Genomic DNA, 16,850 nt, shown 5'->3' with positions numbered 1-16,850 from the left:
ACATTTTCACACGGACCTGAGTTCAAATTCCAGCACAGATACTAGATGTATCACTTGGGTACTTATTTAACCTCTTGAACCTCAAATGGAAAAAGAAGGCTAATTCCATCTACACCACAGGGTTGTGGTGAATGTGAAGTACATTCGAATAGCCCTAAACACAACTGATATAGGACAGTACAATCCAAACTCCATTTAAAATGTTTACTTCCATATATCTGCTCCATGAGCTTTTTACTACATCTTCGAAACAAAAAATAGAATAACTCAAAATTTAGGGAAATTATTGTCTCCTTATAGATAACTCTCCAATCTGTCATCCTTACTTGGCCTCTCCCATGGATTTTAATGCCACATTTTAAAATTTACTTCTGGACATTCACATAGATATTTTGTTGACATCTCAGTACATTTCTTTCTTTTTTTTTTTTTTTGAGGAAGATTAGCCCTGAGCTAACTACTGCCAGTCCTCCTCTTTTCGCTGAGGAAGACTGGCCCTGAGCTAACATCCATGCCCATCTTCCTCTACTTTATATGTGGGACACCTGCCACAGCATGGTGTGCCAAGTGGTGCCATGTCCACACCCGGGATTCGAACCAGTGAACCCCTGGCCACCGAGAAGCGGAACGTGCGAACTTAATCGCTTCCCCACCAGGCCAGCCCCTCAGTACATTTCTAAAAGCAAACTCATCATTATTCTCTCAAAACCAGCTATTTCTTTTTGCTTTTCTATTGGTTTAAACAGTGTTACCATTCTCTCTGTCACCTGGCACTAATAATATGGTCTTAAATTTAAGCACAATGATTTTTGCAGAGACTTCATATACATTGACTATTTCATGGTTTTCCTTGCAAGCAGACATTTATTATTGGCCTAGGCTTTTCTTTTAAGTCTTTTATTTTTCATGAATCTCCATCATCCCAAGTTCAGTCCTTGCATCTACCTATACTCGCTGTTGTGGGGCTCTCTTCTAGTCCATTGATAGAAATATTAATCCCATGGTGATTACCCCGAATTCATACCCAGACCAGCTCTCTCCTCTAAATTCAAGATTTGTATTTCCGGCTGGCTCTTCCACTTCTCCACTTGGATATCTAAATAGGCAATCCAACTTAACATGTCCAAAGCTGAACTCTTACTGTGATCTTCCTAAATCTCCTCCCTATCGGTACATGGCAACTCCGCTCATCCAGGTGCTTCAAGGCCAAAACCTTTGTGTAATCCATAATTCCTCACCCCACAGGAAAATGCCAGTATATCCTTTTGCCTCTACCATTCATATGTAACCAAGACTTTGACTGTTATCTCACAGCCTCCATTGCTGCTACCATTGTCCAAGCCACCATTACCTTCACCTGACTTATTACACAAGACACTTGATGGGTCTGTATGTTTCCACCCATGCTCTTCCAACAGTCTGTCCTAAACACAGGAGTCAGAATGATCCCTTTAAAGTGAGAAAGAGTCCGGTGGCTTCCCATTTCAGCCAGAGTAAAATCCAAAGTACCTGTCATGACCTGCCAGTGTCTCCACGCTCCTCTCTGACCCCAGGCTCTACCTCTTCCCTCCTCCCTCCTCCTGGTTCAGCCTCACTGGCTTTCCCTCACACCCCCACATCCTCTTCTCTTCGCTCTACCTGCAGTGCTTCCTTCTGAGATCGTCACGTGGCTTACTCTCTGACTTCCTCTGCCCCCTGAAAGATCACCTTATCAGAGCCCTTCCTAGACCATCGTATATGAAGAAGCCCTCCCTGTCCTTCCGCCATCATTCTCTCTCATTACCCTGGTCTGCTGTTCTTCTTAGCATTTACTCCCACTAGAATGTAAGATCTCAGAAAGCGGAACTTGGTATAGTTCGTCGGTTGCTGTGTCCCCAACATCTAGCATATCAATAATATTCGTCGACTGATGTTGTAGAGACACTTTAGAGCTTGGGTGCTCTGACTCCTGAATTCATTGGTTCTTAAATTGTGCCAAGCCTCTTGTCTTTCCGGTCGACGAGTCATTAGAGTATTTCCTTAAACAATAATCTTGCGCCTCACATTTGTTAACCATTTATTCATTCATTAAACATTTACAGTGATCTACTAGGCAATTTTCACCCTGCTAGATGCCAGACATACACAGAGATGAATTAAGCATGGTCTGTTTCCGTTTGAATTCAATTTGGACAGTACCCTCCTAAATGATTTTTCCTGACACCAGTCTCTATCTCACCATTCTTGCCAAATACTGCCACTGAATTAAACTTCCAAAACACCGAGAGTTCCAGCTAGCCCATGCTGTGCCTTTTAGAAAATTGGAAAAAGCTCCCCTTTCCTTGGGCAGCCAAGCCCTACGCTGGGCATACATTCCCAGTCTGCACAACAGCACGGGGGGTTGTCCTGAAAACAACTCTGGGATCTTGCCGCTCTCAGGTTCAAAAACTTTAATGGCTCCCCATGGAATATAGTCTGACATTCTTATCCTGGAATTAAAGGTGATCTACAATATAGAACTATCTTCCTTTCTTGTTTTATTTTCTACTACTTACCTTTACATAGCCCCTGCTTAAGCTAAACTAGACTGTTGTACACGTTCCCCCCAAACAATCTTTTTCTTTCTTTTTTCATAGCATCTTCCCCCTGCTCAATTCTCCTTCTCATGTTGCAGAGTAGTTTATTGAGGTGTATCTGTATTTTGGTTCTTGCTCTTCCTGCTCAGTTTATGGGAGCATAGGAAGTCCAAACAGCAGAAGTGGCTTGAAGATCACTTCTCTTAAGTGAGGAGTCAGGCTCCTAGAGAGGGGAATGTACAGTGGTGGGTGAGAGAGAGAGGAGGAGAGAAGGAAGAACAAAGAGATGGGAGGAAAGTGTGAGATACAAGGAGCAAAAGGAATAGAGAGTGGGAGAGGCAGAGAGCATTAGAAAGAGGTTTTTCATGCAGGAACCCAGGTCCACGCTATGGCCATGCCCCCAAGAGGTGATAAGACTGGACGAGTGAGATGGGCCCTAGGCTCTTACGCTCCCACCTTCAGGACAGAGTTGTATGCTTTAAGTTTGGCATGGAGGTGGCAGATTTGCTGGACTTTCTTTCAAAGGATGGTCAGTGGCTTCATCAGCAAGAAGCCTATGGACTAAAGGCCAGCTGTGCCCCTTCTAATGCACCAGCATTCAGTTCCCATCTTTGCACAAGTCTAAGGGAAAAGATGGGAGGAGATATTATTAAAAAAGAAGAAATTCCCAGGCAGCCTGGGGGATGGGAGCTTGAGGCCAGATATAATTTGGAAACTAAAGGAGGTTGTCATTTTTGATCAGGTCAATTTGCAGAGTCAGATTCTTTCTCTCTAGATTAGGATGGTTTCTCCTTGATTTCCATCCTGCCCCTCTTGCAAAGCTCAGCTCGAAATCTCCCTCCTCCAAGAAATGCTCCGATAACGCCAACAAAAGCGCTCCTTCTCCTCTGTGATCCGTGGCTCCTTACGTGTGAGCATTTCTGTCACGTGACCTCCTGTGCTGCCCGTAAACAGTCTGCAAATTCAGAGTTTCTTAAATCAGAGTCTCACTCGTGCTGCTCTGCAGTGGGCTTTTTCTGCTTTCTCAGACGTGATCAAGTGGATCTTCACAAGGACTTTGTCTGAGAGGTCATGTGGGACTGTGTAGGGGGTTAAAAAAAGGCTGTGGAGGAGGGTATATCTGGATTAGACATCTGACTATCACATATTTGCTATTGCAACTCTGTCAGTTTCCTTAAATTGATAAATCTCAGTTTCCTAATTTATAAAGTGTAGGCAATAACATCTAATTTTCTCAGGGTGGCCCCATGGCATAGTGATTAGGTTTGGTGCACTCTACTTTGGCGGCCTGGGTTCTCAGGTTCTGATCCCGGGTGCAGACCTACACCACTCATCAGCCATGCTGTGGCAGTAACCCACATACAAAATAGAGGAAGATAGCACAGATGTTAGCTCAGGGCTAATCTTCTTCAACAACAACAACAACAACAATATCTAATTTTCCCCACTGTTGTAAGGGTTAAATGGGCCCTGCAAAAGTGTTTGACACAAAGTATGTCCTTAACAAAACCACAATTATTAATTCCACCGTACTGAGATTCAGAGTGCTATGGACTGAATTGTGTCCTAAAATTCCTATGCTGAAATCCTAATTCCTAATGTGATGTTAACAGGAGACGGGGTCCTTGGGAGTTGTATAAGCCTCTCAAATGTGGGTGGAGGTGAGGGGTGGAGCTCTCTCGAATGGGATTAGTGCCTTATAAAAGTGGATCCCTAGTCTCTCCACCATGCAAGGACACTGTGAGAAGATGCTGGCAATGAACCAGGAAGAGGGCCTTCAGGAGAATGTGACCACGCTGGCGCCTTGATCTTGGACTTCCCAGCCTAGAAAACTGTGAGAGAATGAATTTCTGTTGTTTAAGCTGCCCCCTCTATGGTATTTTGTTATGGCAGCCTGAACAGACAAACACAGAGGTCAGATGATTTGCCTCACGTTATAATCCATAACTGACAGAGCCAAGAACCAAACTCAGTTCTTATGAATGTTCAATAAAATTTTATGATACAATATTTCTCTTCAACCTCAGAACTCATAGTGTACTTAGCGGGCTGTTAATTCATAATGGGTCCATAATAAATACTATAACTAACTAATTAAACAAGCGAAGAGTTACTCCTAAAAATGAACTGTGGAATTTTGCTTTCTACATTTTCATATAATAATATGCATATTTGAAATAGTAGCAACAGCATAGCAAGACAGCAACAGTAGCTGTATTGCCTTACCCAGTTATAAAAGTGGTACATTAAATAGGACAATAAATAAATTGTAAAACACCCAAAAGATCATAATGCTATTTTCCAAATATAACCATTACAAACATTCTGTTGTATATGCTTCTCAGCTTTTTTCTAAATACACATTTTTTAATCAACCATACTATTCATATTGCTTTTGACCTTTGTTTTCATATATGGATAGCACATGGTCATTGGTCCATGTCACAAAATATAATTCTATAACATTATTAAATGACTATTTTATAATATATACATCATTTTATAGATATACCATTATTTATATTTAGCTAATCCCCCATTAAACGATATTGAGGTAGCTTTTAGTTTTGGGGAATCAACATTATTTCTCATCTTTGTGAATGTGTCTTATTACCTGCTTAGGGTAAATTCCTAAAATTTTGATATATGTCATCAAATTACCTCCAGCAAGACTGGGCCTATTTACATTCTCATTAACAGTGCTGGAAAAATTTGAAGCTAAATCTAATGAAAGTTTGCTAAGGCTTGTTCTTTTTTATTGACGCATAGGACACTTCTCTCATTATATTTTCAATATATTTAAACTAAGTCAAAGATGATTGTGTAAAATTGTATTTTCTTCACACAAAATTAGATTTTTAACATAATTTCAAAACTTATTTTCAACTTCTTCTGCAGTCTGTCTTCATTGAGGATGTGTGAGACCCATCCAGGCAAATTAATTTACTTACTTTTTTAATTTTTTGCCACTTCATCCAACCCTGTTCTGTTGCTCACACTTGTGGTCAAGTGCAGATTTAGGTGATTTACTCTTCACTTAAGAAATGATAGAATGCTCTTTATTCTACACTAATTGCCTGCATTGCCCTTGGACTGTAGGGACCCTGAGACTGTTACTGCTTCCCAGTATCTAGCACAATGTCTTGCACATAGTAAGCACTCAGTAAACACTTGTTGAATTGTTAAGTTGTCTTCTCTTCTCTGTAGCTAACCGTTTTTTATCCATGCAAATTTGTCCTTAATCTTTATTGAAAATTGTATTGTTAAAAAGTAATTAAAAGGAAATGTGTGTTGGGGTGGGGGGCAAGAATCAGGTTGCTTTCTCAATCTTTTTAAAAAATGATAGTATTTTATCCTATTTAAAACTACACCTTTTATGTTTTTAAAATTTATAACAATTTATAAGCAATATTCTTCAGATTCCAACTATTACATAGTAAATACAACTTTTTTTGGAAGTAGGGGCCATTTTTACATCTAAATCTGCATTTCCAACCTTAAGTCTGTCACGGGCCATATTGGCGTTCTACTAAAATTTACACTTAGATTAATCTTTTTAAAAATTATTTACTTACATAGCTCCTCTTTGGTACTGTGCTCATTCTCCTTTCCACCTTTTATTTTTTTCTATTATTAAAATTAATAACTTGGTGCCAGAGCACTTTAAAGAAGTTGTTCTATTCATTTTCCCGCCTACATCACCCTCCTACTTTCTGGTTCAGTTGAAATGATTCAAAATTTCTATATTTAATTGCTTGTAAACAGTCTTTTCCTGCTTGGTAGTGTCTTTCCTTGTTTCCATACCTACTCAGAAACACCTGCTGACACAGGGAGGTAAACAACCCAGAGACCAGGGTGTCATAAAAGTGAGTCCGCAGATGCATTTTCCATGCACCAAAAAGTGAAACTACAGTGCAGTCCTTTGCCATGCCATACATTCCCATTTCAGAATCCGCATTCTGGAAAGCACCCGCAGTTTAAAGTTAGTATTTGCAAAAACAGGTCAATATAGTTTATTTCAGGACACCAACACCAACAGATTTGCAATGGCTGCTATACTAACCTTGACTGGTCAGAATACCCCAGCTAGCTTTTCGTTTAGAAGAACAGTCTTCTACACTCACTAGCCTTCTTTTCGTGAGGATCTGCGTAATGCAGTTCCTTTCAACAGCAATATCTGCAGGCATGGTGTGGTTGATGTTTCTGCCTGCGACAACCAGGTGTCATAAATGCAAGTGCTCTAGCCAGAAGAAATGTCAGCGACTGGATTTCTAACTACCTTTTCCTTCCCTTCAACTTTCACAAAGATTCCTGTGTGCTAACTGGAGAATGGCCTCAACATTGAACTCTAACACTGGGAAACACTGGGAGTGGGGCTGGTAGGTGCGGCGTGGGTGTGGGGGATGGGCCAGAAATGCAGCAGCGTTTTCTATTTTTAAAGCAGAGACTCAGCTGCAGCCGGAAGTAATTAACGACTTGTGTGATACAGCAAGTAAAAATGTGTAAAATTGCTTCTCCTAGTCGGAAACAGAGTAGAAATAGCTCTACCTTTAAAATTGGAAAGCCTATTTGAATTAGCTACAAGGCTATGCAATGTAAAATTGCCCTTGATAAAAGCTACAGAGAGAACGTCGCAGCCAGAAAGCTCCGTAGTGATCAGTGACAAGTTAGCCTTTCTCCTCCATCCTCGGAAATAAATAGCATATGTGCATTAGGGTCAGCTGGTAGAGAGCTCATGTTTTCATCTTGTAAGGATCTAAGTTTAGAATTGGCTTCCGTACAAAATCACAGTCCTCTTATTTATATAGGCACAACTCACTATTGTGATTTTTCCGGAGGTCATTTCGAGACCAAAAGATGTCAGCAGTCAATTTAAGTACAGCTGAGATTTTTCACCCTAAAAGGCAGACAAAAGAGTAGCTGGAGAGATGAAAGGAAAAACCAAACCTGTGCCTGGTATTTGTTGTTGGCACGGAGGGTTGAACAAGGTGCGTCCTCCATGAGTGAGTCAAGAGCAGTGAGTGCCCCGGGATAGGACTCCGGGGATTAACTGAGCTGGTGATCATGTTACAGAGCATGAACAGAGGAGATCCGTCTTGATAAAAAATGATCACAGATTCTATTATGTATCTGTATTTTTCACTATTTTTTAGGCTCTACTTTCTATCGCTATATACAGAAGAAAACAATTATTGGGGTATTGCCTTCACATAACAAGCTGGGTATGTGAAAAAACATTTCATGAAAAAAAGGATTTCCCATGCACTCCCTATTAATATTTGCTGCCATATTACATTGCCAATATTTACCTCAACGTTCTCACTAATTAATGCCAAGAATATCTTTTCCTCACCTTGAATTCACTTCCAATCCCACCAACTATGTGACCTGGGCAAGGAGTTTAATGATACCTCAGTTTCCTTTTCTGTAATATGAGCTAAGATCAGATTGCTCTTTTGGGCTCGAACAGTTTTTGATTCAGGTTCTGTGACTCACATACAAAGGGCAGGTGGTATATGAGCTCTGGGCATATTAAGTTACTACAAAGGAGGCCAGACATTCCCAATAAAACTGGAGCATGGGGCCAGCTCAGCCGAGGCTATTTGTGTGTGGGGCACATTCCTAGGTGGTTGGAAAAGTCTGAAGTGTGGCCAGTGAGGGTCCTATTCAATCCAGTGTTTCTTCCTGTGCCAGTTGTCACTGACCACTGGCTTTTTGTCCCCAATTGGTACCCAGAGGGGGAGTGTGGTGATCTACACAAGCCACATAGTAAAAGTAAATACTATTTTTTGTTTTTAAAAGAAATTTCAATTTTAAGCTTTTGACTTTTCTCTGGTTATTGTAAAATAAGTATAGAATGCTTTATTATAAGAAATGGGACAATTTTTATTCTTAAAACAATTTTTGAGACCTGGTATTATGAGGACCTGTTCACATGTTTGTCTCCTCCACCAGGCTGTGTGCTCTGATTGGAGGGACTGAGGACATACATCTGTTATTTCACAGGTCTGCCACTGCACCTCAAATAGCGGGCATTCAAAAAAAAATTTACTTTAAAGAGTAATTTCAATATGGAATTCCCAAGAATACTTCAAAAGGGCTTTCTATAGTTCACGAGGGATAATAAACAAATTTCCAGAGCAGTGGGGAGAAAAACCATTGGCTTTGACTATAATCATATGCTTAGTTAACTGAGCTGTGTGCTGGCCTGAGGAAAACATATAATAATTCACATAAATAATCAGGTGGACTAAGGTGATAATAATTATGTCCTTCCAAAATTTTAAATGTATCAAAAGCAAAAGCAATTTTTAAAAATGACTCCATGGAACTGAAGGAAATTGTTACAGCTAATCTACTAGAAAAAAAATAAGAAACAAAAGATTGAATGACTTGAGTATGCTCAACTTTATGATTTCATAAAAGAGAATGCACAGTGAAGTGAACGCATTTGGGACAGAATCATTTAAATGCTGTGTATCTATGATTATATAAATAAGAAAGCACTGTGAGATCTCTAGATGTATGGAAGAATCTAGCGTCTTCCCCAGTGTAAACACAAAAGTGGATTGGATAAACTGCAGGATATTGGGCTCTGGGAGTCGGCAGAGGTTTTAAAGCAAACCAGTACTAGATAAAACATTAAGGAGAACAATACAAATCAACTCTATAGAAGATAATGGGCTCTGAACTATTATGTCTCAGGAAAAGGCATCTAAGATACACTATGCATGGGAGATGGCATTCTATTACCACCTACAAAGGGTAAAATAAAATTTCAAACCTTGTAGGAAGGATATGGAAAATGAAATGGCAATTCTGTTCCCAAGAGCTATTCTATTCCCATTTTAACCCGTGTTACTGTGTCTGAAAACACAGGGACCTGTGTTAGGTCTGGTTATTCATCCCCAGTGTGAAAACGATGTTAAGGCTGGAAAAGTTTCAAAGAAGGACACTGGAAATCATCAAAGAGATGGAGGCACTTCTATAAGAGAGAAATCTTAATACTTTTAGATGCTTCAAAATGGAAAGTTGAAATCTAAGAGAGATTATGACAGAAATCTACATAATCATGCAAGGCACCATTAGGAGCGAAGAAACTTTTTCAAGGAATTCTGAAAAACTAGAAAGTTGGATCACTTTTTTACAGTTTTAAAAGCTAAATTTGGGACACAAATGTAAACTCTTTTTTTAGTTTGCACAGCCAATCACAAGCTTCAGGTGCTCATTGCTTCCAAAAGGTGGTATTTAGCTGAACTAATGAGTGAGTAATCCACAGATAAAGATTTTTGAGGGTATATTTCTGAGTTTAGGGACATAGGTCAGGAAGTTCCTGCACTGTCAGAAAAAGAAGATGAAGATGAAGAGACTCCTGCTTGTATCCCGGCTGGCACTTTACCCACTTACGACTATGGAATATCTCAAACATACATGGTATCTATCATCTAGTTTAACAGATATCAACTCATGGCTAGTCTCGTTTCATCTACAACCCACCCTTTTCTCTCCCCACCTCCATTTCTAGGATTATTTTGAAGCAAATCTCAATATATCATTTCACTCATAAATATTTCAGTTTGTGTCTCTAAAAGATGAGGACTCTTTGTAATCATAACTACAATATCAAAATCACACAAAAACAATAATTCCAATATATCAGCAAATACGGTTGGCAATTTTTATTTTCTAAAGAGCAGCTCAGTTCGTAAACTGCCTTCTATAATGACACCAAAATTGGTATGACACTTAAATACTTTATCTTTAGGCAAAAGTCTGTAATCTCTCTATCTTCTAAATGTCTTTTAAAAAGTTTAACATTCCCATCTTCAAAAAAGAGTGTTTGTTTTCTCTACATTACCAAGGACTCATGAAGTATAAGATAAAATCTTCACCTTAAATCATCCCCAAAATACGCTAGACTCTCTTTTACCTGTGAGAGCCAAATTTCCACCCTTGAAAAGTCGCATCTGGAACAGGCCATTATTCAGTTCTTGGCGGCTGCCTTGTTGTGGGTTTCTTTAAGAGGCCACACACACAGGTAACTTCTAAGAGTCATCTCTGAGCCACATTCTTGCTCCGTTTTATTTTTTATTCTGTTTCATTTTAACATGAGTACCTAAATCTGTTGGCCTAGTGATGGGGAATGAGGGCAGCTGAGGTCTGAGGGCAAGTCTGACCTGAGTATGTTGGGAAAATAGAGTGATTGTTATCTAACAGTTAACTCTTGTTTCAAGGGTCAGTCATGTCTTATATAAAGGTTGCTGGGAAACCTACAGTGACATCTTGTGGTCCATGGTAGCTCCTCTCTCAGTTGGAATTGAGTGGATAGGAAAGGCCACAGGGGTCTGAAAAATCACAATTAGAGAGAATATGGTTGGGATTATTACAAAACCACACACATCACAGCAGTGCCTATACACTATGATGAAGGATATTTTATTAGCCTGCGTGTACAAGGTTTTGAGAATAAACTTTATAGAAGGAGATGTTTTCAATATTTCCAACTTTTTGGGGGTATGATCAAAAAAACTATAAGCATAATATAAAATCCAGTTAAATATAATCTGAAACAACATTGTATGCTTGCACAAAACATATTTTTATTGAAGATCCTGAAACAAGATGGTAAGGGGCTCCTATTGAGGAAAATGTACCTGTCCCCAGTGTCCAGGAAACTGAACAATGAAGAGTAAGTCTCCTTTAGCTGTTACTTAAAGGTGATTTCTACAATAATCAAATGTTTATTAATATCAAGAGCTAAAATCTCAAAATGTTTAAAATATCTTGTATAACATTATAGGAGATGTCCCTGAATTTGGAACATTTTAAACTCCACCGAATGATGTAAATATTTTTTTTAAAAGACACAAATAATCCCTATATGTAGAAAGAAAATAATAAAAGACAATTTTAATTCAAAACACCTAGTGCTTCAACCATGAGAGAACTAGCATAAACTCTAACTTCTAAAGTATGTTAATTTTCAGTTGCATAATGAATGAACAAAGTGCTGAAATGTCATTCATTCATTCATTCACTCCTTTATTCAATATTTATCAGGTGCCAACCAGGTGTTATGTCCTGAGGACACCAAGATGAAAAGAAAAGTCGCTGCCCACTGGACCTTAAACTCTAGAAGGCATTTTAGAATTGCATGGACCTCCATTGCCATGGAAGCAACTTTGTACTTCTGGAATCAAAGGTTCTTAGAGTCACGACAAACTCAGAAATTCCCATAGCTAGTTTGCAATGATGCCTCCTAATTGTTAGAAATATCTGATCTGCCATAAAACATCTAATTTACATACAATTTTCACTCAAGTTAAGTAAATTGTAAGCAGTAAATAGTGATTCTCAATTCAGAGTACATGACGTTATCATAGACAGTATATTTCCCTTACTAAGATGCTTATGAAGCCCAAAACAATTTGTGGAAAACTAGGCAGTTGCTGTTATTCTTAATGTGGTGTCTTTGAAAGCATTGGGCTAGCGTGCACGCTGAAATTAACAGAAAGATAGCAAAATGAAAGATGCCGTTGTGAAAGAAAAAAATAAACAAGGAAAATCTTACCAAAGATATCAATTCTGTCTTTGAAAACAGGACTCAACATTTCTCCACACTTCTGCTGAACATACATTTAGAAGAAAGTACGTACTGCATCAAAAAAATCCTAATGTTGTTTTTTCATTTATTTTTTATCTTTTGCTAGGGAAGATTTGCCCTGAGCTAACATCTGTTGCCAATCTTCCTCTTTTTTGCTGAGGAAGATTCACCCTGAGCTAACGTGTGTGCTGATCTTCCTCTATTTTGTAAGTGAGCCACCACCACAGAATGGCCACTGACAAAGTGGCGTAGGTCCATGCCTGGGAACTGAACTTGGGCCACCAAAGCTGAGCGTGGCAAACTTAACCACTAGGCCACTGGGGCTGGCCACTAATTTTATTTTTTAACCACAATACCTACAAATAAAAGATTTTAGACTATTTTTATCAATCTCACTTGCATCAGCAATTTACCTACATTTGATTTAACAAATCTCAGTAGAACCACTTTCTCATAAAGCTACTTGTTCTGATATAGCCTAGCAGTTAGGAACTTTCACTCTGCAATCTAACTGCCAAAGCTGGGCCTGCATCCCAGGTCAGCCAAATACTAAACTTGTTACCCTGAGAAAGTTACTTGATTTCTTTGTGCCTCAATTTCCTTATCTGGAAAATGGGATAACAGTCCTACTTCACAGGATTTCTATGAGCAATTAAATGACATTAATACATAGATCAGAGCAATGCCTGGTACACAGTACTCCCTCAATTAATGTTAGTTTTTGTGGTGTTTTTCTTACTAGTGTACAATGGAGATATAAATGCATCATTCATGCTTTCTTCATTGAATCTTATCTCTCTATCTAGTAGTAAAATTAAAAAGAAAATTAAAAACTCACAACTCTCAAGCACTTCAGTTACTAGTAAACCCCACAAATATTCATAGTTCATTCTTTGCTCAGTGACTGTGGTGCATGTAAAACGGTTCTCGGAAGCATGGAAGTCTGTCGAACATCCTTATCAACCGTCCCTAGGTTCTGGAAGGTTTTGCCAATAGTGATGAAGCCAGATAATTTGGACAGTCCCTAAGTGCCAGTTTGCTGGGTTGAATTCAATTCAACCCAAGTTGAATTTTACTTAAGTTTTTCCCCAAGTAAATGCCAGCTTAACAGACAAAGAACTGATGAAAATTCGTAAATGTGCAATAATGTACTATAATGTCTTATGCTGAAAATTCCTTGATAAATTTAAGGGTCATTACTCCAGGGCTTTCAAATGTTGATGTGGAAATGTGCATAAACCAAGCCATTACTTCATCATGCTGATTTTTCTCCCCAAATTTCCCTTGATTATGTTGATTTTCATTCATTTCCAGTACCATCACCCTTGAATCAAAGACCAAGCGACTGTATGTTACTGTGCTTAATAGTTACTAACTGTTCCCGTGCTTAATAGTTACTAACTGTTCCCCCTACGTCCAGTCTGGCCATCGTCCAATCCATTCCCTCCTTATTGATTAAGTAATATGTCTGCAATTTGTTTCAAAATAATCCCAGGGTAATTTTTGCAGGTTTCATTGTGTGCTTCTGCAAAAGCAGGGTTGTATCTCCTAATAGGATATTATCTTTCTGCTCAATTTATGGGCCAGGATGTTATCTAAACTAGGAAACCTTATTATAATAGATTTCTTAGATAGCTGATTCCTCATGCTAGGTTTGGTTTGCTGAAATCTTATTTAAGATTTCTGCAGCTATATTCATGAGTGAGATTGGCCTATAATTTTCCTTTCTTCCACTGACCTTTTCGAGTTTTGGTAATGTAACAGTTAAATTTCAATCACTCAGCATGTTCTAGAATGAGGAATTTATTATACCAATTATACCTTCCACAATTGCGGGTTCAGAAGTCTCTTCGAGTCTGCTGTCTTTGCAGGTATGTTGGGCTTGAAGTTACCGTAGGCTGTGTGGCTGACAGTGGGCAATGAAGGCTGAATGTGAAGTGGGAGAGAGCAAAGAGGTACTGGACCCTGTGAGGGGAACCTGGGATGGTATTTGCCTATCACCATCTCCAACCTGAATGATGTAGGTGACCCGAGGAGAAGCTGGCGTCCTTCACCACAGAACTGAGCCGGGGACTCAGAGAAGTCGAAGGGGAGCAACCTGGTGGGGGCTGAACTCCCTGTAGATGATCAGGGCGGTGTGCAAGCAGCCATAGCGCCTAGTACCTACACCAACATTCAGAGTGTAAAAATGGCAGCTCCTCCACTCTGCCATCCAAATCTTATACACATTTTCTTCTGGACATTCCCAACCAAGAACAACACTGGAAAGGAAATTATGGGAAGCAATTCCTGCATAACTAAGTTGACACAGTATAAAGCCACCATGGGTAGCAGGGTGCTACATGAAATGAGTTGGGGACTAGTCCCTCACTTTCTCTGCTGTCATGTTCACCCATTAGAAATATTTCTATCTAAAATGATTAGTAGAAGCCACTAGTAAAGTTATCTGCTGTTGGAGGTTTTCTTGAGGAAGTTTTAAAACTAGTGATTATATCTATATTAGTGATTTTAGGACTATTTAGGTTTTCCATGTCTTCCAAAACTCAGCTCGGATAAGTTGTATTTTTAGAAAATTGTCCATTTCTTCCAAATATTCAAAATTATTGGCATTAAGCTGTTACATAATAACCACTTACTCTAAAAATATCAGCAACATCTGCTATTATGTTCTCTTTTTGATGCCAGCTCTTGTTTATTTGCACCTTTGTTTTGACAGAGTTATACTAATCCTGGCAGTTTTTCAACAGACCATCTTTCAGCTTTGTTTATTATGTTACTTTATTAATTTCTGCTTGCAGCTTTGTTACTTTCCTCCTTCAGTCTGTGGAAGTTGATTGTGTTGTTCTTTTCATAATTTTTATTTCTTGACCTATGAGTTAAAGATATTTTCTTAATTTCCAAACATATGAGTTTTTTTCCAATTACATTTGGTTAATGATTTCTACATTAATTTTACTTAGGGCAATGGATATGTTCTATATCAGATGTCAGCAAACTGTTTCATGGGCCAAATTTAGCCGATCATCCATTTTGTTCTGTTTTGGGTTTTTTTGGTGAGGAAGATTGTCCCAGAGCTAACATCTGTGCCAATCTTCCTCTATTTTGTATGAAAGACACTGCCACAGCATGGCTTGATGAGTGGTGCACAGGTCATCGCCTGGTATCCAAACCTGCGAACCCTGGGCTTCTGAAGCAGAGCACACAAACTTAAACACTATGCCACCAGGCCAGCACCTTGACCACCTGTTTTGGTAAATAAAGTTTCATTGGAACAGAGCCAAATCCATTCATTTCTATATCATCTATTTTTGCCTTTACACTGCAGCTGCAGGGTTGAGACCATATGGCACTCAGAGAACAAAACACTTACTCTCTGACCGTTCACAGTAAAAGCTTGCCAACCTCTGGTCTATGTAATACTAATCATTTGAAATGTATTGAGCATGCTTTATGGCCCTGTGTATACTGAATTTTTGTAAATATTCAAAATGTACATGAAAAGAATATGGATGTAGAATTCCATATGTCAATTAGATCTTTTTAATTTATTCTATATGTTTATATAGTCAGAAATTTTTGTCTGCTTGACCTATCGATTACTAAGAGAATTCTATTAAAATTTTTCTCTCCACTTGTAGTGATCTCAATTATTCAATTTTATATTTTGAAGTAATTTTATTGGGTGGATACACAGAATTGTTAGAGCTTCTTAGTAAATTCAACCTTTTATCATTATATAGTGGCACTTAAGGAATGTTTTTGGCCTTAAAGTCTTACTTATCTCTTATTAATATAGTGACAGCACTTTCAAATAATATCTCCCTTGGGCACTTCTTTCCTAATCCTTTTATTTTCAACTTTTCTGAATCCTTACGTTTTAGATGGATTATTTAAAAAAATATATTGCTGGATATTACGAAAATGCAATCTGAAAATTGTTATCAGTAAACGAGAGAACTCAGTCTATAGTTATTTAAATTACTGATATATTTAGATTTAGATACTGATGTATTTAGATTTAGATATATTTTTCCGATGTTATTTTTGTACTTTGTATTTTTCCCATCTTTTCTATGTTTTTTTGTTCCCTTTCTTCAGTTTAGATTTGATTAATTTTATAATTCCATTTTCCCCTCTTCTTCTCCTAAAGTCATATATTGTATTTGTTTTTTTAACACTGTCTGTGCCTAAAATTTTATTCAGACTTGATCTTGTCTGCAAAGATTAGGAAAGGATTGAAAGTGACATCTTTCTAGTATAAGTTTGGAGTGACACATGCCTTATACACCAAAGCACAAATTCCTTGTTGTATGGGGCATGGCCTGTGAACCACATTTGCATCCACAGCTACTTATATGGATAGCACAAAATACAAAAACTGCGTCTTGTTATCTGCCAATTATCACTCTATTACTATATATGAATTAAATCTGGATCCGCTCTTTAGAAACAAGACCCCACATCCAGTGCAGAAAGAAAGTCTTCCTCTAAAAATGTCTCTTCTTTGATAAATCTCAATTTTATCCCATTACCAAGTGACAACAGCCAAACTGTGAACAGTCGCCTCGGTTAAAATGACTCACGCCTCAAGTTAGCCACCACCCTTCTTAAAACTTGTCCTTCGAACCTGGCTTTTCAGGAGTTTCCAGATCACTTTAATCATTCATCAGTTCAGTAGCAGGAAGCAACGA

General features: G+C 38.5%; 1 protein-coding gene across 2 annotated transcripts in view; it reads right to left on the bottom strand.

Moving 5' to 3' along the window:
• The window catches only part of ASB5 (ankyrin repeat and SOCS box containing 5), a 55,458-nt gene that overhangs the window by 13,455 nt on the left and 25,153 nt on the right, over window positions 1-16,850 (bottom strand). The window contains exon 1 of one of the 2 annotated variants that reach the window (XM_046648827.1): window positions 6,619-6,848. The exons of the other annotated variant lie outside the window; for it this stretch is intronic. Within the exon in view, the coding sequence (XP_046504783.1) occupies window positions 6,619-6,742 (124 nt within the window). The 5' untranslated portion in view covers window positions 6,743-6,848. Of the gene's footprint in view, window positions 1-6,618; window positions 6,849-16,850 lie in introns of those variants that run through there. 2 annotated transcript variants of the gene reach the window in all.

Source organism: Equus quagga, chromosome 22 (genome assembly GCF_021613505.1).
Source record: "Equus quagga isolate Etosha38 chromosome 22, UCLA_HA_Equagga_1.0, whole genome shotgun sequence".
Taxonomy (NCBI): domain Eukaryota; kingdom Metazoa; phylum Chordata; class Mammalia; order Perissodactyla; family Equidae; genus Equus; species Equus quagga.
Note: the sequence above shows the minus strand (reverse complement) of the source record. Positions and strands in the feature narration are given on the sequence as shown.